Below are 25,880 nucleotides of genomic sequence, written 5' to 3'. Positions count from 1 at the left end.
TTGCAGCCTTTAAAGTTCTCCTCAAGGTCTACTCCTCCCCCCCCAAAAAAGCCAAATGTTTTCCTTTCTCTTCTGCTTCTCCCTTGCAACCAACCCTTCTGTTCTAGAGACGTTTACTTGGAGGTAAGTGCAGGGCTGCAAAAGCATTGCCTTGTATCCTACAAATAGACGTTAAGTTCACAGAAGGGTCCTATCCCCTTCAACACTGTGCAGAATTGTGCTCCCCCCAAAAAAAATCTTCTCTGGAGAACTGCGGGGAACTTCTGAGCAACGTTGGACAAGGTGGTGTTGCGTCATCCAAAATCAGAAGGTGCTGCCACTTGATTTGGGGCAATTTTCACCTGCCCTACCAACAGGCCCCATGCCTTCCACAAAGGTTTTAGGGGGACAGAAGCGGCCTCACCCTTCACCTCAAAGTATTAAAATACAATGGCTTGCAGCCAGCACTGCTGAGATGTATTTATTTATTTATTTTTGCATTATGTACCTTCTGGTCAACATTTGCACAGCACTCTGAGGAATGTCATACACTAACTCCACTAAAATATCTTATCCAAAGATGATCTGGAGCTCTTGCTCTCTCTTAATTCTCATTGCTGAAGGGAATACAGTGGTTCAACAAAATGACTGTGGATTTCAGCACCCCTCTCCTTTTTCTTTCCTGTTTTCGAATCAGTTAAATATGGATTGTGCAAGCTTCACCCTCAATGTTTACCTCCCATTCATGCAACTTGGAAGAAGACCGTTAAGCTCTTTTGTTTCCAGGCCACAGATTCTTTGAAAGTCCTTGAAAAAAGATATCCACTCATCTTGATATGTTCCCCCACAGCTATGCTAAAAATGCCTTCAGAACTATTCCCCAAGAGCCACTTTACACATTATAAGCAAACACATGAAGCTGCCCTTAAACTGAGTCAGATTATTCTGTCTATCCAGCCCAATAGTTTCTGCTCTGACTGGAAGTGATGTTTCAGGGCCTCAGGCAGGGGGGGTGTTTCTCCAGCTCTGTTTATTCATATCCTTTAACCAGAAGTAACTGGAACCTTACCTTAAGAAAGCAGGACACACACATGTTCTACCACCAAGCTATTTCTCAATTACATTATTACTAGGGCTAAACTGTTAGATTAATTAATTACAAGCTCAAAAGTCAAGGCTGGACCTGTCATTAGGCAGAATGAGGCAGTAGCCTTAGGCAGCAGATACTGAAGGGCAGTGAATGAACAGAGCTCTATGTGTGTGTCCTGTCCTGCTGCCCTCAACTGCCATGTAGGATGTTCAAGCAAGATAAAACTTCCAGTCTGGTCAGCTTTTAAGCATGGAATAGGGATTCAGGGGAAGGCTTCATTTTATCCTTTGTTTCCGGCAGCAAAAATGTCCTTTGTTGTCAGACAGACATATTTAAAGCCCCCCCCCCCAAAATATGTGATTTTTAAAATCTTAAAAACCATAGATGAAAAGCACCTCCTTAAAAGATGGAATGATGAGATTCCTCTTCCAAGATGCCACCTGATGTGACATATACATGCACTGTCTCAGTATGTGGGTTTTTTAAACCCAGTTGTTCAGAATTACTGGGCCAATGCATACAGATTTAATCAATTACAGTTAATTTGGTTCAACTAAGGCTTCCTGAACTGAATGGCACCCCCAATTATTACATTGATATCCTGTGTTTCCTCCAGACATGCAAGGAAGTTTGGAAGGCGTTCCCCACCAGTCACTGAATAGACCCAATCCTGCTTAGCTTCAGCTATATTGCTGCATTGTGTACTTTTAGACCATGGCCTGGGACCAAACTATTACCCTGTTTTCCACTGAGTAAACACTTCTTTGAAGCTGTGGTTAGTTCCAAATATATAGTGCTTCAGTGCTGGTTAATTGACTATAGCCAAGTTGTTCTAGAATGCCCAGAATGCTCTTTTATGCAGTGTTATCTTTTCAACTGCATCATGGTGCCATCTGATAGCAATGGTAAGAATGAGAACTCCTTGGTCCATGCAGCTCAGTATTTTCCTGCTGAATGGCAGTGGCACTCCCAAGATTTTAGACAGGGCTGTCTCCCAGCCATACCTGGAGGTGCTGGGATTGAACCAGGGAACCTCTGTGTGCAAAGCAGAAACTCTACTACTCCTGCCCTTCACTCTATCCTTTTTTTAAAAAAAGGTTGAGTTTCCCCTCTGGTTTGCTTCCCTACCCCCTTGTTTGCTTAAATCACTTTTATAACAGCATACAAAACCATAACCAACACAAACTTTTCTCGTTTATAATTGCCTGTGTGTTTTATTTGTTTAATCTCGTTTTTAAAAAACAAGTCTTGCAACTGTTTCGGATATTTCTTTAAGTTTCCAGGATGAAAGCCAAGCGGAGATGTTCAATCTCTTGAATATCATTCACATACGTTTATATTTGCATTACACTGTGAGCTATAAATAACAGTTGATTACAATAGTTTATCACAGTGACAGTTGACTAACTTGGTTTTTTGTAATTAGCATTCGTCTCTCTCTCTATTACATTTCTAATACATCAGTGCTCTAAGTACTTGACCAGGATTTGGAATGAGAAAAGTAACTGCAGCAGCAGCAGGAGCCAGACGAGGATAATCAGCCAAGAGGATGCTCCTTCCACCCTAAGCTAGAGCAAGTTGTCATAGGAAGTTTGCTTTTAATGAGCCATACCATTGGTTCATCTATCTCAGTGCCACCTACACTGACTAGCAGAGGCTCTCCAGAATTTCAGACAGGATTCTCTCCCAGTGTTGCCAGGGATTGAACCAGCATCAAACAATGCTGGATCAAGGGGAACTTCCAATCTGTGAACCTGCATCTTCTTAAGAATACTGTAACACCATTAAAAACAGACTGCAACTCCAACAACAGATTTTTGAAGAGGCTTACAAACCATCAATGACAATATAACATACAGTGGGTTGGTTCAGTTGTACTGCTAAACCAGAGTTTAGAAGTACTGTACAAGAAGAAGCCTAGGTAATCCTTGAGCTACCATGTTCCTTCTTCCTCCTCTGGCCTAACCAAAGTTGGAAGCTTTTGCTTCCATTTTAACCACAGTCATAACAAACTGTGGTTAATTTTGATGACTGCTTATTGAAACAAATCAACTTCGCACCATAGGTTTAAAAGCTGGCTTCTTTCAGAAGCAATAGATAAAATTAATCACATTTTAGGATTTGGACATATCGCTAAATTGTGGATGGCCTAAAATGGACACTTCTGTTCTCTTTGGGGCTGCACTTGAGGTTTCTTGTGTCTTGTGCCCATAACACCAAGCGTGAGAACTGGGTCCATACCAAATATATTGTTGATTGTGAAGATCCAATTAACCCTATGTGTCTGGAGCTCCAGCTATGAATATGGAAATCATATAGAATAAGCATACTCTAGAACCTGTAATGATGTAATAACTGACAGGGAAAGGGATCAATCTGAAAAATATTTAGCACAAGACATGGAATTGATAACAGAGGGCATGTAAGTGAGTCACACCATTCCATGTCTCAAGAACCTGGTGCAAAGGGGATACATGAGCTGGCTCATTTATGGGCAATACAAACATCTCTCAGAGAGGGAGATACTAAGGTCATTCTTTGTACAACACTCTGGAACATAGTTTTATCGGCACTATATCCCACTTTATGGCCCCAAGAGGCTCTCAAAGTGGCTTAGATTTGGGAAATGCAATTATATTCAAGTGCAGTATCAAGAACAGAAATACCAGGGTGTCCCTCTGGTGCCAGGATTGCTCAGGCAGTATTTTCTGTCCTCATCCCTGAATGGCAGCCCTTTGGGATTTCCCTTCAGACATCATGCAGAAAGCAGCACGCCCCCCAAGGGCCCTGAAGACAATTGCTGTGGGGCAGAACAGTTGGAACTCACCCAGGCATGGTGGAGTAAATCTCCTCTTGCTGTCAGTTCCCACTGAGGACTTCTGAGGCAAGGGAGTGGGGCTGAGCAGCAGGAACTCACTCAGCCAATGATGGAAGCAGCATTTCCCAGTCACATTTTTTTCAATGTGTCTGCATCAAGTGCAGATACTACCTCCAGCTATTCCCAATTTTCTTCCTCCTAGGAACATAGCTCACTGATCCTGGGAGGATGGCTGCATTAGCTCTGGGGGGATTTTAGAGGGAGTCAATCACTTTAAACAACTGCAGCCTAAAAAGCCAAGGACAACGTTGGAAAACAAGGCTTTGTTTCTTCCTGCTATAGCACAAGCTGGAGGGGGTGAGGGAGACTGCGCTACATATAAATTTGTTATACACTCCTGTGGAATAGGACAAAAAGCCTTTTGGTTCTCTCTATAATACGGTATATCAGCTCTCCTGACTAATGAGGCCCCTGAAAAGATTTGATTTACCATGGTAACCATGGCGCAGATGACAGGTTTCTCTGTTCCAGTGTACTTGATCTGCTGCATGTACGATCACATGGTAAATTCAATTAAGCTGTTGTAATGGATGGTCCTCAGAAATCCTGTCAGTATCCCATTAGAGGAGAGGAAATTAGCAAACGAGAATCCACTTATCCTTAGGTTGTTGGGAAGGGAGATCTCCAATTATAAAACATGAACAGAGCTACCGATGTCAAGGATCTGTCCAAGGTTCTGATATAGACTGAGTGTATACATAACATTGTTCAATCTCCTAACTATAGATGGAAGGCACACAGCAAGGCTGGGAGAACCTGTGGTCATCCAGATATGGCTGGACTCCAAATCCCATCATCCCTGAGTATTGTCTTTTTTAAAAAAATAAATTAGTATTTATTGAAGTTTTAAGGTTACAAAAAGAAAAAAGAAGAAACACCAAATTAAACAAAAACAAAACAACACATCACATCACAATAAAAAACAGAAAAATAGAAACAATTAAAAAAACAAATCGAACCTTCCCATAACTTGTCTTTCATTTGCTTGTTTCCCTGACCTCCTCACACCTCCCTTTTTTGTATTCTAAGTCAATTATCCATTTCAGCAAATCCTTTCCCTCTCTTCAAATTTTTATCCTGAAAATTTATCTTGATATTAATATAAGTTTACTTTCCCTCCTTTCACCAATTAACAATCTATTTTTCTTAAATCTTTGTTACATTTTTGCTAGAATCACATAAGTTCATTCCAATATCATTCTAACATTCATTAATTTTACAATGTTTCTGTAAATAGTCTTTAAATTTCTTCCAATCTTCCTCCACCGACTCTTCTCCCTGGTCTCGGATTCTGCCAGTCATTTCCGCCAGTTCCATATAGTCTATCACCTTCATCTGCCATTCTTCCAGGGTGGGTAGATCTTGTGTCTTCCAATACTTTGCAATAAGTATTCTTGCTGCTGTTGTGGCATACATAAAGAAAGTTCTGTCCTTCTTTGGCACCAATTGGCCGACCATGCCCAGGAGAAAGGCCTCTGGTTTCTTCAGAAAGGTATATTTAAATACCTTTTTCATTTCGTTATAGATCATCTCCCAGAAAGCCTTAGTCCTTCATCCCTGAGTATTGTCAATGCTCACTGAGGCTGATGGGAGTTGCAGTACAAAAGCATCTGGAAAGCCACATCCTCATCCCTGGTCTAGACTGCCCCCACGTTATCATAAACACCTAGCCTCTCACACCCATCTTCTGCACTGCCTTCCATTTTCAGATCAAACTGCTTTTAGCGTTCACACCCACACCAGCATTTCCACTATTCGTAGCTAGTGCCAAATTGCAGAGGGCAGCCACAGACAGACATAGGTTCACAAACTGGCTAGGCACTAAACATAGTACAGCAAAAGAGCCAAAGCAAATGTAGTAAAAAGGCTCCATCGGGACTATTCATTTACAGTGGTACCTCGGGTTAAGAACGTAATTCGTTCTGGAGGTCCGTTCTTAACCTCCCGCTGTCACCATGCCGCCGGAACACAATTTCTGTTCTCAACCTGAAGCAAAGTTCTTAACCCGAGGTACTATTTCTGGATTAGTGGAGTCTGTAGCCTAAAGCGTCTGTAACCTGAAGCGTCTGTAACCCGAGGTACCACTGTAAATCTGTATCATACCACTTTAAGCCACCATGGCTTGCCTCGAAGAATCCTGGGAACTGTAGTTAGATGGGAGGGTTAAAGAGTTGTTAGGACACCCCTATTCCCCTCCTGGAACTACAATTCCCAGAGTGATCTAACAATCAATCCCTCTTCCCAAGGAACTCTGGGAGGGGAGTAAGGGTCTCCTAACAACCCTCAGAACCCTTAACATTCAACACCTCCCGGAACTTTCCCAGGACAGCCATGACTGTTATGATACTGATTTAAATGTATAATGCAGATTGGGCTACTCTCCCAAAATATTTTTCTGGGATCTCTCTGACCCTCTCATTCTCGCTTTTTAACTATTAATTATTATGTGTTAATTATTGTTGGGATGGGCTACAATTCTCAGGAGTTCCCTGGGAAGAAGGACTGGTTGTGAAACCAGTCTGTGAGGGGAATAGAGGCCTTCTAACAACCCTTAACAAACTACACTTCCTAGAATTCTTTGGGGGAAACCATGACTGTTTAAAGTGGTATGATGATGCTTTAAATGTTTCGTGCATTTAAAGGTGCCTAACCGTGTGTGGCTCCAAAATTTGAGAAGGGAGAGTGATTAGCCTTTTAGGGCTTCAGCATTCCAACATATTCTACAAATCTTTTTCAGTTGTGCTCTATACCCTAAAGCATGTCTTGTTTTGTTTTTTTTAATTTAAAAATTAATAAAAGCTTATCGTGATATATTTGCCTGCAAATTTATACTATTTGCCATCTCCTCAGGGCATGACACTTAAGCCAAAATGCTCCTCGCAGATGCAAGAACTGCTAAGTTCAATTCCATCCTGACAGTCAGCTTTCCCTGCACGCCTGGAACTCCCATTGCTATTATCATTCCTCTCATGTAGAGAGAAGAGCACATCATGGTCAAAAGCCGCTGTGCAGAGCTAAGAGAGAATTTTGCTGACAAAAAAAATTAAGTCTAGGAGTTTAGGAGTCTGAAAAGTTCTGGCTCAAAGCCTGATTCTAGGAGCCACTGTGGCGAGACTGAGGTGCACAGGATAAAGCAAGCAGGTACCTTCCCTGTTGCTTGGACCATCCCATAACCAAATCAATCTTTGGTGTTCATGCGCTAGCACTTCTGCCCCTTTCTCCTTTGCATCCCAGGTGTGTTGCACAAAGGTCCGATCCCAGCAAGGCATGAGTAGGACTGGCAACAGCCCATTTGTCACTACTCAGTACAACCTAGTGCCACTTTCCTTCTAGATACTATCTGAGGGACAGCATAAGATGATTCTGCTCAATTTACCACATGCAGAATTTTGGTTGGTTGGCATCTGTCTGTCTCAAGAGACAATACCCTCAGGGGCTAAGTCAAACTGTTGGAGAGCCACAGCGCCTGCTATGGCTATAGAGACTAATACAGGAGAGACATATTTTGCTGCAGATGGGGCAAATGAAAGTGTCCACTTGTGCTGATGCAAGTGTACCATAGCATTTCTTCCTTTCTGAGCTCCTCCCAGAAATCATTCCTCCTTTGGTCACTGCTGTGTATACACAAGCTCCAGGCACTGCAGTCGTCTGCAAGGGAGTCCCACACAGTGAAGTTAATGTTGCCAACCTTCATGGAACGCTTGCAGACATCTTCGTAATGCAGAAGATCTGCCACCAGGTCTGCCACCAGGCCTAATGCTTGAAGCCAGCTCCCCATAGAGCATATCCTTGGGGATCCTGTCATCTTCCATTCTGTGGACATGGCCAAGACAGGAGTGTGAACATGCTGGGAATTAGGCTTGGGAGGGCCCATCTTTGTGGAAGGTGTTGAGGCATTGCTCTTGGTAGGTTTAAGTTGCCCATGACTCACTACCATAAAGCAGGAGGCCCAACACGCAAGCCTTGTAGGCCTTCAAATTCATATTGGTTGTTAGAATCTCATTCTCTCATACCCATTTGGAGAAGTGAGCCATTGCTGTAGCTGCCTTGCCAATATGTTTGCCCAGATCAGCATTGATGCAGAAGTTGCTGGTTATTGTAGAACCCAGGAAGACAAGATTGTTTGCCATCTCAAGTGTGCGGTCACCAGTTCTGATGTGTGGAGTACTGGTGACACCTGACCCAGGATGTTGGTCTTCATCAGGCTAAAACTATTAGTTTTATGACATACAAACTGAAATTACCAGCGTTTTCTCTTTTTTCCTTTGTTATTTTTACCAGTGCAGCTATACAGACACAGATTTATTTATTTTTAACCAGTAGATATATCAAGGCACCTGTACCATGAGCACTGTCCCTGTCTCTTATCTGCCTTCTATGTCAACCCACTGCAATTGACTGACCTTAGCTGTTTTTCAGTCTCTGTTATCTGTTTCTGAAGGATGGTTTTATTTTTCAGAAGGGTAACAGTAACAATAACATTAGTTTCCTAGCAGTAGTAACAGAGAACAAACAGTATCTGTTTATTTTCAGCTTTATTTAAGGGGGTGGGGAATAGTGGGCCTTTACCAATAACTAAGAAAAATATATTTTCTGGCAAAAGCCAGTTCCTTGACAATGTAAATGAGCCTAGCTAGCTCCATGTTAGATGCTAATGCATGTAACAGAACCCTGACACCATTTTCTTTTAAGGGAAAGCAAACCTGTGAGGAGCTGAATGAAGCAGTAGGCCTTGCAAACACACCACCACCTAAACCAGAAGGTGGGTCATGGGGCCCATCATCTCTGACCATTAGCCATGCTGGCTGGGGCTGATGGCAGCAGAAGTTCCAAATCTTCTGGCAGGCCACAGGTTCTAATCCAGAGGTCAGCAACCTAAGGCCCATGGGCCAGAAGCAGCCCATGAGGGTCGCTTAACTGGCCCATGAGCCACCCCTGAACCAAGCTGCCCACTCAGAAAGTCGCCATGCGCTGTGCTAAACTGGTGCAGCACAGCACAGGGACTCTCTTTCGCAGCTCCGGAAATCGCTTCTGCGCATGCCCAGACACCGAAAATCGCATCTGCGCATGTCTGTGGCGCTGAAAATCACTTCTGTGCAGGCGTGATTTCTGGCATTTGGGCATGCGCAGAAGCGATTTCCAGTGTCATGGACATGTGCAGATGCGATTTACAGCGTCGCGCTGCACCAGTCCGGCCCACGGAAGATCTCCGCGGGAGTGATCCGGTCCATGCCCGGTAAGTCTTGCCGACCCCTGTAATCTAATTCTCCAACCTAAACCTTGGAGTGGAAACATCCAAGCTTAACCACATTAATCTTGCCATTTTTACTGACTGGGTGGAAGAGAATTGTAAACGATAGTCCAGGAACATTCAAGAAACATAAAACTGGGGGTGGAAGAATATGGTGGAATTTCATGGTCTATGCCACCTTATAAGCTTTCTGCCTCACATTTTGGCTGGGTACAGAATTCGTATTTACACAAAGCAATAGGAGTAGCTTTCTTCTACTGCAACAGTAGCCCAACTTCAGCAAAAAAAATATATGCAAACAACAGTGTTTGAGAGATGAAGTCTCCTAGCAGGAGGAAATGGGAGTGCTCTCCAACATCCTGATTCTTTTATGACCACCACTTCTCTTGGCTCTATGCAGGTAAATGGAATAGTGAAATTGACTAGACCAGCAACCTCCGGTTCAGATAAGTTTGCTGTTCTGAGGAACTTCACACTTGAATGCCTCTTTCTTTAGAAGGCTGCATAGATATATATGCATATGTGTGTGTGTGTGTGTGTGTGTGTGTGTGTATAAAATGTGATATGCTTTTTAGTATATAGATATAAAAGCCAGGATTCTTAAAATGAGTTGAGGAGAAAGGTGCTATGTGCCTCATTTGGACATTCATGATATGGACATGTAAGCAAGTGCACAAGGAATACAGGAAGATAAGAACTTAGGGAAGTTGTATTGTACTGAGTCAGACCACTGGTCCATCTAGTCCAGTAGTGTAATGCTCTCTGGGATTTTAGGCAGGATTTTTTCCCAAACCCTACAAGGAGATGCCAGAAACTAAGCCTCCTGCATACAAACAAATGCTCTACCAGTAAGTTACAGCCTTCCCCTCTTAATAACAGCTGGTTACTAAGTGGGACTGCCTAAGGGAAACACACTGCACCACTCCTGAAACTGGTGGTCCATTTCTAAGAAACTACAGTGGTACCTCTGGTTACGAACTTAATTTGTTCTGAAGGTCCGTTCTTAACCTGAAACTGTTCTTAACCTGAGGTACCACTTTAGCTAATGGGGCCTCCTGCTGCCGTGCCGTGCCGTCATAGCTGTCAACTTTTTCCTTTTCTTGCGAGGAATCCTATTCGGAATAAGTGAATTTCCCTTTAAAAAAGGGAAACATTGACAGCTACGCGTGCCGCCGGTGCGCGATTTCTGTTCTCATCCTGAGGTAAAGTTCTTAACCCACGGTACTACTTCCGGGTTAGGAGAGTCTGTAACCCGAAGTGTTTGTAACCAGAAGTGTTTGTAAACTGAGGTAGCACTGTACTTATTTTACCTTTAAAGCAGCCTTCACCAACCTGGTGTTCTCCAGATGGGGCAGACCACAGCTCCCATCAGCCCCTGCTTTCACAGCTGAGGAAGGGTGTGCCCCTGGCAGATCAGTGTTATTCCATGCAGAGCCCTACACCAGGTTTAAGGGTGAAGGGAGTCATGTGACAGCTCCCTGCGTGATTTAGAAACCCTGATCGTGCAGGAATCAGCTCCAGAGAGGCCATTAGAAATCAACTTGTTAACAGGAAAGCCTTGTTTAAAGCAGACAGAGAGAGGGAGAGAAAGAAAGAAGTACTAAGCCTTCATTTTACGTAAACTGAGTACAAATATCTGCAGACTCCAGGGCACAATATGCCATCCTTTGCAAAGGTGCCAGATCAGCACTCCTTAAAGTCCTCTGGATTCTGGAACTGCCAGCACCCCACAAAAAGCAGGGCAGCAAAGTAGAACAACAGAAATACGTGTTGCAATTCTAAATGTCATTTTTTCGTTCCTGTGGAAATAAATAAATAAATAGCCAAGCTGCCGCTGTTTAAATGGAAAGTAAATCTTGCCCTGTCACGGCACCTGACTGAGCATCGTGCAATATGGGGGTGGGGGCGGGGGGGGAGAGATCTCTCAACTTGTCTGAGAGCTTTCCAAAAATGGCAGTTTAAAAATTATCAAAATTGCTATACAGTCCTGTTCCATATTTAGTGCCCAGATTATCCCACAAAGATGTTCTCGACTAATAAATTCCTAATTACAGTCTTCCTAAACCAGCAAACACTTCAGGCCTGTCAAACAACTCCAATAATTCAGAAATGTGAACGCAGATCGTTTTTCGAAAAATGAAGCAGTGCCTGGCCAGTCAGACAGCCAAAAAATGATTACTCAAGCCTCACAGGGAAAGGATTATTTATGATAATCCATGCAATTCACAGACTTGAGCTCCACAGGAGATTTTCTTTTTTCTTCCTTTAACTTTATTTGAAGTGGGAGCTGGGGGGATGACAAACTCCTTCAAATGCCAGCCCTGCTTTGCCCATATTTATGTCCAGTCTAAATCTGATTGTCACGTAATTTCCACAATATTGCAGCTCAATACCGTTTATGAGTAAAGATGTTCTTATTGATCCAACCACCAAAATCGCATGCTGGGCTCTACGGGAAGCCAGAACTGAAATGACAGCAAAACTACAGGCTTAGATCCTGTGCAGAAACTAGGGTGAATAAAGCCTTTTCCTTACCTGCCCGAATAATTTCATTGCATTGCTATTTTTGAGATCAGGCCCTGGGCAATTAATTGCTAGGGAATCCATGACTCTGCATGGCCACAGTGATGCCGCCAAAGGGAATGGATGTGGTGCAATGGTTACTGCACCAAATTAAGATGGATGAGACCTTCTAATACCCATTCAGCTATGAAGTTCACCAGGTGACCTTGTGCCAAACACTATCCTTTTGGGGAAGGACTATAACTTGGTGATAAGAGCATGTGGTTTTCATGCACAAGGTTCCAGGTTTGATCCCCAGCATCTTCAGGTAGGACCAGGAGAGAAGACCCCATCTGAATCTTGAAGAACCATTGCCAGTCAGTGTAGACCTGACAGAGTCAATGTGGTGCTGCTGAACTCCAGCTCCCATTGACACCAGCCAGCATGGCCAATGGCAAGAGATAGCAGGAGTCTTACTCCAACACCATCTGGAGGAAACCACTTTGGCTGCCCCTTGTGTAGACAATACTGACCATGGGTCTGCCTCCAATATAAAGGCAACTTCCTACATGCCATTTCCTGTTTTCCTAGGTCTTTCATCCTACCAGCATATAGCGAACCTAACTTCCAGGAACCTGCCCTTTGGCACCAACTGAACAACATCAGTTAGCCACTCCCTACTGAGAGGCAATATGCCAGCCAGTATTAGTTTCTAGGATGGATTTGGGAGAAATTCAACTCAGTTCACATTTAAAGGTGAACTTACTTAATTCACACTTTTGGAAACAATACGAGAACCAAAACACAGCCATCCTTGGAAATTTGAACTTCTCCAAATTCTGCAGTGCAGTTCTCCAGCCAAGTAATGTGTGCAAAAAATGTATCTATTAGAAAGGTGCGCACATATATGCACATAAATAACTTACATAAATGCATTATATTTGAAAGAAGTGTGTATTAGAGGAAAACGCATACAAAAATGTGAGCATTAGGAGAAATTTGCACTAAAATGCAAAAGAATTTTAATGAGGACATTTTTAAAAAAATGCAAACCGATTTGAAAATGTAGAGAACTGAACTTAAGATTGGAAAAATGAGAAATGGGGAGAAACCAAACTTGACAGATTTGCCCATCTCTAGTTACCAGGGAACTGTTCTCCCTTTCATGTCCTGCTTATGAGATTCCCTAGGCATCTAGGTGGTCAAACAACAGGCTGTATTAGATAAGCTTGAAGGTCTAATACAGCAAAGCCATTCTCCAAATGTGCAGGGAGGCTTCCTGTGGGGAATGGAAAACTTTCCAAGAATCAAAAGAAGCTGCCTTATATCCAGTGAGGCTGATTTGTACATCTAGGCCAGTATTGTCTATTTTGACTAGCAGTGGCTCTCCAGGGTCTCAGGCAAAGGCTCTTTCCTGTGATCTCTTCCCTGAACCATGACAAGCTAGAGGATCCACACATTGAACCTGAGACCTTCAGCATTCAGAACATGCACACCTACCACCGATGTGCAGGCTGGAATGCGATCGTAGTCATGAGGCTGCAATTTTAAGCACAGAATCTGACATGCATCGTTAATATTGGGCAAAGCAATCTTAACAGCAAGGAATGAAACAGAAAGATAAAATGGGCAATTTCTACCATAAAAATAAGGGGAGGGGAACCCCAACAAACCAGTACTTTGAAAATATGAAGACTGGTTCTCACTTTTGTGGAAAAGGCAAATTCACCACTTATTGCAGCTTGTTTCAATTTAACATCCCTGAAAATGCAAAGTCAACCTGTGCCCATCAGCCTTGGCCAATTTTACCTTTTGGTCATACAGCTTCAGCTGTGAATCTCTCTTCTGGGCACAGTAGAGTAAACGAGAAAATATTTTTTCCCCTATCATGAAGGAAGCCAGCCTGAGAATCCCATCCTGCATGCACTTGAGCGAAGCCAGTTGAGACGGAAGTGCTCTTCATTCCCTTCACAGGCAGAAACATGCCACACAGTCACGGAAGAAATGCTAACCTCTCTTTGCCTCGGCCACAAGGGATGCAGGTCTTTACAGAGTCAACATTATCCATCCTAATAAAAATGTCATAAGTCAGCCGGTTTGAATTCCCCTCTCTTCAGCATCAGGCATCAAGAATTATAATCGACTTTCAAATGCTTAACTCAGGCAGGTGAAAGGAAAACTTAACAATGTGAACTCCTGGCAGTTTAGCATTCGAGGGCCTTCAATCACATCTAAACTTAGCAGTGAAAAGACCTTCACACAAAAGATGGAACGGTCTTGTTCTCTCTGTCGCTCCACAGGGCAGGACTAAGCCAATGGGTGGAAATTGCAGGGAGGCAGGTTGGGATAAACTTTTTTTTAGGGCAAGATCTGTTTGACAGTGGAACATACTGCCTGTGGAGATGCAGGCTGCCCCTTTGCTGGAGCTCTCTAAGCAACGGCTGCACAGCCATCTGTCAGAAGTGCTTAGTTGCACCCATCATTGTTGATCCTGCACTGACCACCAACATCCCTTCTGACTCTAAAAGGGTGCTTCCACAAAGCACATTTAAAGCACATTACTTTCCCCAAAGAATCCTGGGAACTCTAGTTTATGCCTTGCAGAGCTACAATTTCCAGCACTCTTTTAATCAAGATTTACCAGACAGAGGGACACATATGAAAGCATCAGACAAGTATCTTTTGGATCCTGGTAAGTAAAGGTAAAGGTACCCCTGCCCGTACGGGCCAGTCTTGACAGACTCTAGGGTTGTGCGCCCATCTCACTCAAGAGGCCAGGGGCCAGCGCTGTCCGCAGACACTTCCGGGTCACGTGGCCAGCGTGACATCGCTGCTCTGGCGAGCCAGAGCCGCACACGGAAACGCCGTTTACCTTCCCGCTGGTAAGCGGTCCCTATTTATCTACTTGCACCCGGGGGTGCTTTCGAACTGCTAGGTTGGCAGGCGCTGGGACCGAGCAGCGGGAGCGCACCCCGCCGCGGGGATTCGAACCGCCGACCTTTCGATCGGCAAGCCCTAGGCGCTGAGGCTTTTACCCACAGCGCCACCCGCGTCCCCTTGGATCCTGGTAGGGTGCAGTTAATCACTAAAACCATATATATTTTTACACTGACTGACAAAACAGAATTGCTAAATTCTGACAGCAAAATGTTTCAGCTTCGGCCTTTGCAAGTTGCTCTGATAAAATATAACGCTGTTTCCAAGGTGACCATTACTGAATTCTGAGCTAATGCTGGATTTTCCTGGGAAACAGCAGATCCAGTTTAAATGCAAAACTAATATGGGGCATTGTGTTGACACTGTGAGAAGCCTGCACGCACAATTAGTTCCAACTCCGCAATAAACTGTCTTGCGGAAGCCCACAAATTCTACGATACCATGGAAAGCAAAAAAAAAGTTGGATGAACTCTTTCTTACAAGTAGATGCAGGAACAAAGTCATTTCAGTGTTCTGAACACACAAACCCTTCCTCTCCAATCCCCTCACCTGCTCACCTGGTTTCCTGCCCACCTGGCATGCTGTTGGCAGTGGTAATAGCACCATAAATCCTAGGGCAGCTGCATAGAGTGGGACACAAGAAGCCCCATTACCTCCACCACTCCCATGCCTCTGCTGCTGGAGGACCTGCTGAATGCATATTATAGGCGGACACTTCTTTTCAAGAGCTTTAAAAGTGAGCAGATTTCTGGAGTCTTCAAATTGCACTCCAATTTACAAATGGAAGCTGCTGTTTGCTCACCCCAACTTACGGCACAGTGACTCCTCCCCGCTAGTCCCACGTGTCATAGAATCAAGGGACCACAAGGGTCATCTAATCCAACCCCCTGGAATGCAGAAAATTTTTTTGCTCAACATGGGGCTCGAACCCACAAGCCTGATATTAAGACTCTCATGCCACACTGACTGAGCTATCCTGAGCTATAGACAAGACAGATGCAAAGACCAGTGCAGAAGGATTTGATTTTTAACACAGGAGTCAGGGGATAAGTAGCTGCTGCTTCTTGATCAATACTCTGCCATGCCCCTGAAAGGAGCTGTACTCTTAGTGGGACATCTATATTTCTGGAGATTTATTTGGGGTGCTGGGAGCCTAGCTGCAGTGGATAGAACATTCAATGAAACAGCAGTTCCACCCCAACCTAACCCTCCTCGGGTGGACTTCTGTGGGTTAGGATTGCTTTGCCCATTTATCTTACCAACTAGTAAAGCTTTTACTATTACACTGATAATGCAAGCCCTGTCCATCTCCTGGGTTGGATCTCAACACATCGAAGAAGCATTTCAGTTAAAGACATTGTAAAAATTTTATGAGGAATTGGGTTTGCAAAAACAGAACTCTATAGCGCCTTCTGGTGTCACAGTGTTATAATGCATATACAATGCCTATAAAGCGCTTTCTCTTTGCCAGTGTAGCTGAGTCCCTGGAGATCATATGCCATTGGCAGCAGAAGCAAAGCTATACTATAGCTAAATCATCTCTCAGTACGGCAAAACTGGCTCAAACTGGCTGCAGTCTTTATTTTAATCTCTGTTGCCTATTCTTTCATTTCCCTTTTCTCTCTGCCCACTAAAAGGAGGTGTTGCCGTTTAAAGGTAATCCCTTCCCTGCCCTCTGTGAAATGAGGATTTGCCCTGGTGCAGAGAGGGTTAGAAAAAGCCAGAAGTGTGAAAAGGAAGGGTGTTAATGTGTTTCTGAATTTGTTAACTGACCTCAAATTCCCTCTCTCTCTCTCTCTCTCTCTCACACACACACACACACACACCTTTTCTCTTTTCATCCAAACAGCCCTGATCTTCTGGGGAGAAACAGAAGGAATAAGCTAGGCAATGGCAGAGGCAGTCAACAGCATGGCTGTGATTCTAATGACACCACATCCAGCTGCTACAATCATGGAAATTGCTCCTAGCATTTAACTGCTGTAGCCCAGTTCACACATTATGATCTCCCACGCTTGAGGACTGCCCATGCAGAAAAACAATAATAATTCTGGGACGCTGGTATAGTATGGTGGCTAAGAACGTAAGTGAGAAAACTCCCTGTTCAAGTCTCAACTCAGTCAAAAATTCATTACGTGGTGTTACACAAGCCAGTCGTTCCCAGACTCAGAATCCGATCACAAATAATTGGGAAAACAATTTCTTGGTTCAGGAGTTTGGCATAATGGGTGTTCAGTACCCACTTCCTAGAATGTGTCTGTCCAGTCCCACAATGATGTCCAAGTATGTGCAGAACATGCAATGATGCAAGACAGGTCTATAAATGCCAATACATGGATGGCATGCATAGCAGCTAACCCACATGAGAATGAGGGTCCCAGGGCAGCTGAAACTGACCTATCTCACAACAGTACTGTAAAGATAACAAAGATAATAATGTGAAGTTATTTGAACAGTCAATAGAGTGCTTAGCAATATCATCATTCCACTGTGATTTGAAGCACAAGGCTCATTGCCCATTGCAGGTTCAAGGAATGAGATTTTGGCTTCTGAGGACAATCATTAGGAGCCAATTTCATATATCTAAGAATAATAATAATCAGCAAACCAAATCACCAGCACCCATCTGAGTACTAAAAATGTTGCAAGAGTTTTCACGATAAATCACACAGCACCTAAAAGGTCATTTGAGTCCCAGCCTTGAGCTATTGATCATCCGTACAGAGCATCTCTAAAATTGCTGATGAGAAAGCAAATGCATTAACTTCCTTGGTTATGAAATTTAATTGTAATTGTAAATGCTGTTTGCATTTGTTTCTTGCTTGAAGCTAAAGGACCTAAAGCTGTGAGGTTAAACACCCTAATGTGAATTCCAGTATCTTGTGAAATCTGAAAACACTCTCAAATCTAGTGCTTTTTCCACTAGATAAACATTTTAAACTTTATTGTAGATACACACACACCCATCAGTACACAGTCCAAGACAAACACCTTAAGTTCAGGGATTTCAACAGATGTGTGAATCGATCCTTTGCACTCAAAAGTAAGTCCCGTTGATTACAAAGGGGTTTACAGTACTTCCAAATAAGTTTCCACAGAACTGCAGCCTAAGGCTGCAATCCTAACACACCAGCGAGTGTGTCATATTGGACACAGTTGGCCTTACTTCTGAGTAAACATGCTTTAAAAATTTCACTCTTACACACACTTCAGTCTGAAATCATATGCACGTTTGCATGGAAGGAAGTCCTACTACTGAGTAAATATGTTTAGGATTATACTGTAACTCTTGTTTTGAATTGTAACCTAAGACAACAGTTTGCATTTCATAGGACAGCGGTTGCCATACTCCCCACCAACCATGGACCGCTTGAAAATCACTGGAGGACCACTTAATAATTTTTCTAGCTTTTGTAGCAATTGTAATGCACTGTGCTAGATGCTGTATGATTTTAAATTGTACTTTTATTGCTTCCTTTACTCCAGATAGACTGCATTTTATTTTACTACATTTTCAATTCCATAGGATTTGAATGGTAATACAATAAAATGTAATAGAAGAAACGAAGAAGCGCAAAAAAGGAACCCAATTAAAAATCAATAGCAACATTTAATGTGATGGATCTGCTGCCTCTTGTCGTCAACTGCAAATTCACTGACACACCACAGACCATCTGAATGTAGCTCCCGTTAGACCACCATGTAGCTCCACAGACCACAATTTCCAAACCCCTCTCATAGCAGACTTCGCCCATTCAAAAACCTCACCTGTGACTGAAATCACATCTATTTGTCCTGTGCTGGGAATATAAAACCGTGTTTGTCACTAACATATAGCAAAAGTAACTGGCATTTAAACTTATTGCCATAGCTAAATTGGGGTAATAGAAAGTTATTCTCATTAATGTACTCATAGCATCTTCAACATATTACTCCCGATACTGAACATATTTACTAGGAAGGAAAGTACAGCGGTACCTCGGGTTAAGAGCTTAATTCATTCTGGGGGTCCATTCTTAACCTGAAACTGTTCTTAACCTGAAGCACCACTTTAGCTAATAGGGCCTCCCACTGCCACCACACCGCTGCTGCGCGATTTCTGTTCTCATCCTGAAGCAAAGTTCTTAACCCGAGGTACTATTTCCGGGTTAGCGGAGTCTGTAACTTGAAGCGTCTGTAACCTGAAGCGTCTGTAACCCAAGGTACCACTGTATTGCTTACTCTATTGGAATTTATGGGGCTATTTCCAAATAAATGCCCTACTCCTATAAAGAAAATCTATGGCATTCTGGGGCTTTTAGTTGAAAAAGAGCACTATGAGTGAACGTCACAGAGTATTATAAAATTATGTGTCTAAAAAGTGGGAAAGGTTTTTCTCACTCTGATAGCTTATTTAACTGATGCCTTTTTTAAAAAAAAGTATTAAAAATTGTGTGTGAACACGTTTTCTCACAAAATATGTACTTCTGAATGCACATTCTGAGTTTGCTTTTCTGAACATATCTTATCTCAAAAGTAACATATTATATGCATTTTGGCATCACAAAAAAATTGGAGAATTGCAAAAGTCACCAGAAAAGTGCATTCTGATCTGCACATTCATCCTTGAGTTGTAGATCAGGTCAACTGATACTGGAATTCACAAAGAAGGAATTCCTCAAGCATCCCTGTTCACAGTGCAAAAATCCAGGGGGATCCAATGAAGTTGCACAATGGGAGATTTGGGACAAACAATAGGAAATCTTCACACACTACATAACTCACCACCCAAAGATGTGATAGCCATTGGCTTAGGCAGCTTTGAAAGGAATCTGACACACTGATGGAAGGCAAGCCTAGCAATGGCTATTAGCCACTAGAAAAGGGATCACAACTCAGGGATACAGCACACATTTTGCAATCAGAAAACCTCAGGTTCAAGTCTTGGCATTTCTTGTTAAAACAATTTGGAGCCTCACAGATGTAGTCCAACAACAGCTCCCATTTATCCCTGACTTTTGACCATGCTGGCCTGGCCTATTGAGAACTAGAGTCCCAGAACACCAGGAAAGCACCATCAAAAAGGCAACACACGCCATACATGCATCACGTTGGCCAGCCCTGGGTTAAAAGAATCAGGTAGCAGATGATCAGGAAGACCTTGGACTGAGACCCTGGAGAGCCCACTGCCAGTCAAAGTACAAAGTGGAGAACCAGAGTCGGAAAAAGAAGTCCACATGTCCCCTTGTCCACTGCTGGAAGCTGATTGCAGATGCTGCTTTCTTATCGGGGATGCAATCAACAGCAAGCCTTAGTTAGATGAGGCAGTCTTTGCATTGCATAGAAACAATTCAGAAAGGTTTTGTTTTTGACCTCAGATGTGTCATCCTCGGACCTGTGAACTGGACCACCAGCTCCTCTCACTAGCACATATGTGCACCAATGATGTCGAGGAAACAAACATACTGGAGCAATCCAACTCTGACCAGCTTGTGTCACACAAGGTGCCACAATAGCTGTCACAACACAAGTTTGGCTGTTGCAACAGCACCTACAAGAATGGCTACAAAGTCTGATTACAGTGCTCATGTACTTAGGATCAAGCTGCCAATCATTTTAAATCTGAAACAATTCCACCGAACCGCTTTTTAAGCACATCTAGGCTGCAGATTCAGAAGGGAAGGTGCCCTTAGCATTTAACAACAAGCTAAACTCCTGCCCCACAAGGCAGACAGAAATGACCAAGGTGCAACCCTAAAGAGTACCGTAACTCATGGGAACCTTTTGCCGGAAGTTCTCACCAGCAACCTCATCTTATGAACAGTTGGGTCCATCAGCCTAGGACCACTTATCTAGGTGTGCCTAGCTCTGCATATGATAGGGCTATGGATTGGGCTGGAGTGATATAGCGATGGATAAATACAGTTTAATCTGAAGAATGCAGGCCAGAGTCCTGAAGTAGTTAAGATGCTGAAACTGAAATCCAACCTGGCAGGGACTTCAAATATGATGTGTGTGTGTGTGTGTGTGTGTGTGTGTGTGTTGGGGGTGTTGCTTAGAATCATAAAATCATAGAATTGAAGAGTTGGAAAGGATCCTAAGGGTCATCTAGTCCAACCTCATGCAATGTGGGAATTTCAGCTAAAGCATCCATAATTGATGGCCATCCAATCTCTGCTTAAAAACCTCCAAGGAAGGAGAGATCGGCTTTTACCATTTAAAGTTCTTCCTGATGTTTAGTCTGGATCTCCTTTCTTGTAACTTGAAGCCATTGAGTCCTACCTTCCGGAGCAGGAGAAAACAAGCTTGCTCCATCTTGCATGTGACAGCCCTTTAGACAGTTGAAGATGGCTATCCTATCTCCTCTTAGTCTCATCTTATCTAGACTAAACATACCCAACTCCCACAACTGTTCCTCATAAGGCTTGTTTTCCAGACCCTTGGTTACCCTTAACCATTTTCCCCCCTTGTGCTACTTTTTCCAGTCAAAATTGACCCAACTGTTTTTCCACCTGCAGACAGAAAGATGTTGTTGTTGTTGTTTAGTCGTTTAGTCGTGTCCGACTTCATGACCCCATGGACCAGAGCACGCCAGGCACTTCTGTCTTCCACTGCCTCCCACATATACTGCCCAAATTAGCCCCATGGGTAGAAAAGCAGGTGTATGGGGGACAATTCTAATTGGAAAAAAGTCTTTTGGCACCTTGTTCTCATAAAACTTCAATGTATTGTCCTTCTACAGAGATCACTCGAAAATATTTTACACACACACACACACACACACACACACACACAAACCAGGTAGGAACTGCTGGAACTATCACCAAAATCTGCTTTCATGTATACACAAAAAGCAGATATGAACTGCTGAAACTATCACCAAGATTGGCTTCCATTTCAAAACTCACCACTCGCTCCTGATATTTGAGGGATAATGTTAACCTAGTCAGTCTCTCAACATAACACCACAAAAAGCAACTTAATCTAGACAATGGGCAACAGCTTTTCCTTTGAAAGTCCTTCTGCCTTGCAGCCAAGCCTCTTTGCCCATTAATACAGCACATTATGCAATAAAAAAATTACATAGCTGTTGCAGGGTTTTTTTATATATAAAAAATGAAACACAGGGTGAGATTTATTCAATGAAGTGAAGATTACTGTAGCCAAAACAATGTCCACCAACTGTGAATAACTTCAAAGTGTGTCACAGTTAATTGGTTCATTGCTCAGCTGTTAAAGAAGTGATAGTTATATGCACCATAAACTTTATTGAATATTTCCCCCCCTTATTTCAATTATCTGCAGCATTAACACAGAAAATTGCATACAGTGTTAACGTATTGCAGCCTTGCCTTCGCTGCTGTCATTACTTCCTTTTACTTTTGCTGATGGTTGACACGGGATCTGAATTTCCATGGGCATTGCACTACAAACATTACTCATTCCTGACTGTGCTCTCTTCTACACCCACGCCTCTCAAAACACTTACTTTCTGTTCTGGTGATCCACCTCCCTCTACACCTGTCGAAAATAACCCTGCATATATTCAGAGCAAGAGCAAGGAAAGGCAAAACAAGCAAGAGCAGAGCCCTTGATCAATGAGCCTCTGATGACGAATCATCGCCCCACAGAACACCTGTTTCCAGACCAATATTTCTTCCAAAAGAAGCCTCAAGGCATCAACACTATCTTCAAAGGGGAAAAAGGAGGGGGGAGAATTCTTAACTTACTGGATACAAGCTGGTTTGGAATCAATAGAGAGTCAAAGGTAATTAAGCTGCTTCAACTTACTCATACCTTTTGGATCCTCCGACGTAGGTGAAGGTAAAAGTGGAATCTGCGTATCTGAAATCTGAAACACAAAAGAGCTGTGTTGTTGCTGAACGCTTATTGTTCGTTTTGTGCATGACGCCTGGCGTGTGAACTTGCTTCTCGTGTTCAGCCCACCCCCAGCCGGCCACCAATATGGGCACAGGGATTAGTCTGAAGTGGGGGGGGGGTGGAGAGAGAAATAATGTTACAGCAGGAACCCCCCTCCCCTCCCTGCAACAAGTGCTGCCTCGGTACTATGGCAACGGAAAGAATTTCCATTGTCAGTAAAGGCAACAGGCAGCAACAAGCCAGACTGCTAAACGCATATTAAACATTGCAAGTAATGATCATAGAGGAAAGCAACAAGCCAAATATTGAGGAGGGAGAGATGGGGTGGAGAGAGAGAGAGAGATCACAAAAAGGAAGACAGCCCAGCTCTGGACATCTGTAGATAATAATCTCTCAAGTTCCACCCTGGAAGAAGCCTTCTTCTATGCCACCATCAGCCTGCTCCCCATACACACAAAATATGGACACAGTTTTGTGTTGGGGTTTTAAAAATATATATATATATATATTTGTTTTTGTTTAGCTCTGCTGATCACACACACCAAAAAACAAAACGGGGGAGACTCTTGAGAAATCAATCAGATGGAAGATCTGACCAAATAGATCAAAAGGCAACCTAACTGAGGAAAGCATCCAGCGCTTGAGGTTCACTTAGGTGCCCCACAGAGCATTAGTGTTGTGTGTGCGTGTCTGTATGTGACGGGGTGGGGGTAAGGAGGGAGAGATCCTTGCAAGCTTTCAGGAGGGAAAAGATCAGCGTTGTTCTCACAGAGAACTGTCAACAGAGAATCGTGATGCCATTTGGAGGGGGGGAGGCGACACCAAAAGAACACCCCCCCCCAAAAAAACCACACACGCCCGAAAGCATTTCATGGGCGCGGGAGTGGGGGGCATCGAGGAAGAACCAAGAGCAGCGGCTGGCAAACTCACCTGCAAACAGGCAGTCCTTTTCCGCCTTGCACTTTTGGATCACAATGTCAATATCCTTCTGAATCCTCTCTTGCCTTGAACACATCCCCATGAACTAAATCCCTGGGGGAGGAAAAAAATTAAAAAAGAAAAAAAAAGAGCAGCCTTCGGATTTCCAACCCCGCCGCCGCCACCTCCTCTTCCACCACCACCACCTCCTTCCTCGCTCGCTCTTTGGCTTCCTTCCTTCCTTCTCTGCCAGTGTTAAGAGGCAGTTAAAAGATGGAAACCTCCGAGGAAGGATGGGGGGTTAGCGGGGAAAGAAAAATAGCCAGAAGGCGAGGGGGGAAAGGTCTTCCTCCTCCTTGTTTGCTCCCCACCCCGGAGGAAAGGTCGATGTTGCATGCCCAGATGCGCTCGCCCAGATGTGCAGAGCGATGTCCTCCTCCTCCTGCTCTTCCTCCTCCTCCTCCCGGCTTCGACAATAGATCCGAGAGTCAGGGGGTCGAGAGGGATCCTGGCGCTCGGGGAACCGCGGGGGGAAGGCAGCCAGGCGGCAGCAGCAGCAGCAGCAGCACCCGGGAGATCGAGGCAGAGCCCACCGAATCGGAACCGGAGGCTTCACATCCCGGCTCCCCTCCGCCACCGCGGGGCGGGAGAGATGTTGACAAGGAGGAGAGGAGGAGGAGGAGGAGGAGGAGGCGAAAGGAGAGCAGCCCCCAAGAAGCCTCGGCGGCGGCGGCGGCGGCAGCAGCTGGAAGCGGCAGGCGGGCGAGCGAGGCTCTTCCCCCGTCGGCATCCACCCGCGCGCGCACAGTGGCGGCTCCCCGAGAGGCCGACACTTCTGCAGCGACGCCAAGCCGCAAACCCCTCCCCTCGCCGCCGCCGCCGCTCCCAGCCCAGACACTCCGCCCGCCACACGTACTGTTGCTCGCCGACGCCGGAGCCGGTGGAGGCGGAGGAGCAGCAGGAGGAGGCGGAGAGGTCTCCAGGCGAGCGGCCGCCGCGCTCCCCTGCCAGGCGGCTCTTCCCGGGAGAGGTGGCTCCCTCGGGGAGCAGCCGGGAGAAGAGGAGGCGGTTCGTGGTGGGCGCGGGGCAAAAAAGGCTCCTTTGCGCGCGAGTCCCGCCAGCTCCTGCGCTGCCCTTTGAGGATCCTGGGTTGGGTTAGGTTAGGCCTCGGCGCGGCCAAGCGGGGGGGGGGGGGTAGAGGCGGGAGGGGACGGACCTGTGGCCCTTCAGGGGCTGCTGGCCTGCAAAGCCCGTCGTCCCTGACCATTGGGCGTGTTGGCCGGGGCTCTTGGGAGTTGGAGTGTGGCATCGTCTGGATGTCCAACTCCCCGGGGCTGAGGTCCTCCAATAAAAGATTTGAGGGGGCTGCCTCCCCCAGTCGATGGACATTGACATTCAGATGGCGTGCACCATCATGTGATCGATAATACGGGGCGGGGCTTAGCTGAGCCCCCCAGTATTTTTTTGGAGTTAACACCCCTGCATATACCTGTGTAAGGTATCCTTGTCCTGGCTTGATGTCTGACCTGTGAGATCAGGGTTTGAATCCCCACTCAGCCATGAAGCTTCCTGGCTGGTCTCATTGTTCAGTTTGTTCAGCTTTACCTGCCTCACAGGGTTGTTGTGAGGATAGCTCAGTTGGTAAAGCATGAGGCTCTTAATCTCCAAGCCATGCATTCAAGACCCACCTTGAGCAAAAGTTACCTGCATTTCAGGGGATTGGACTAGATGACCCCCATGGTCTCTTAAAGGTAAAGGGACCCCTGACCACTAGGTCCAGTCGTGGCTGACTCTGAGGTTGCAGTGCTCACCTCGCTTTATTGGCTGAGGGAGCTGGCATACAGCTTCCAGGTCATGTGGCCACCATGACTAAACTGCTTCTGGCGAACCAGAGCAGCACACGGAATCGCCGTTTACCTTCCCGCCGGAGCGGTACCTATTTATCTACTTGCACTTTGACATGCTTTCGACCTGCTAGGTTGGCAGGAGCAGGGACCAAGCAGTGGGAGCTCACCCCATCGTGGGGATTTGAACCCCCAACCTTCTGATTGGCAAGCCCTAGGCTCTGTGGTTTAACCCACAGCGCCACCTGCGTCCCCCATGGTCTCTTAGGACTCTACAATTCTAAAGGTGATCACTGTGATAAATAAATTCTCACTTGGCCCTGAAGCTTCCTGGGTAGCCATGGGTTAAGCACCCCTTCTCATCCCAGACTACCTCACATAATTGTTGTGAGCAGAAAAAGTTGGAGGGGGAGAAAAGAGAAATAGGTGAGATATAACAAAGACAGACATGTTACTGGTCACACTTCGGAAGTTTAAACAAGGAAGGGCTTTTATGCCTGCCCTGAATCCTATATAAAGTGGGCCTTGAAATCAGTTCTCCTGGCCTTTAGTGCTCGTAACTTAAGCACAGCCTTGGGGCCAAGCCAGATGCGACTGCCATGATGGGTGTCTGCCTAACTC

General features: G+C 44.7%; 1 protein-coding gene across 8 annotated transcripts in view; it reads right to left on the bottom strand.

Annotated features, from left to right (window-relative positions):
* PARP8 (poly(ADP-ribose) polymerase family member 8) overlaps positions 1-24,447 on the bottom strand; it is a 157,523-nt gene extending 133,076 nt beyond the window's left edge. For 4 of the 8 annotated variants that reach the window (XM_053407927.1, XM_053407932.1, XM_053407929.1 and 1 more), the window contains exons 1-2: positions 23,428-23,627; positions 22,408-22,468 (exon numbers count right to left, since the gene is read on the bottom strand). In XM_053407927.1, the coding sequence (XP_053263902.1) occupies positions 22,408-22,468; positions 23,428-23,518 (152 nt within the window). In that variant the 5' untranslated portion in view covers positions 23,519-23,627. Of the gene's footprint in view, positions 1-22,407; positions 22,469-23,427; positions 23,628-24,331 lie in introns of those variants that run through there. The other 4 variants (XM_053407930.1, XM_053407931.1, XM_053407934.1 and 1 more) reach the window with 2 other exon arrangements.
* Between the last annotated feature and the right edge of the window lie 1,433 nt (positions 24,448-25,880).

The sequence above is a fragment of the Podarcis raffonei genome, chromosome 11 (assembly GCF_027172205.1).
Source record: "Podarcis raffonei isolate rPodRaf1 chromosome 11, rPodRaf1.pri, whole genome shotgun sequence".
Classification (NCBI taxonomy): domain Eukaryota; kingdom Metazoa; phylum Chordata; class Lepidosauria; order Squamata; family Lacertidae; genus Podarcis; species Podarcis raffonei.
The sequence above is the reverse complement of the archived record's forward strand: the minus strand, read 5'-3'. Positions and strand labels throughout refer to the sequence as shown.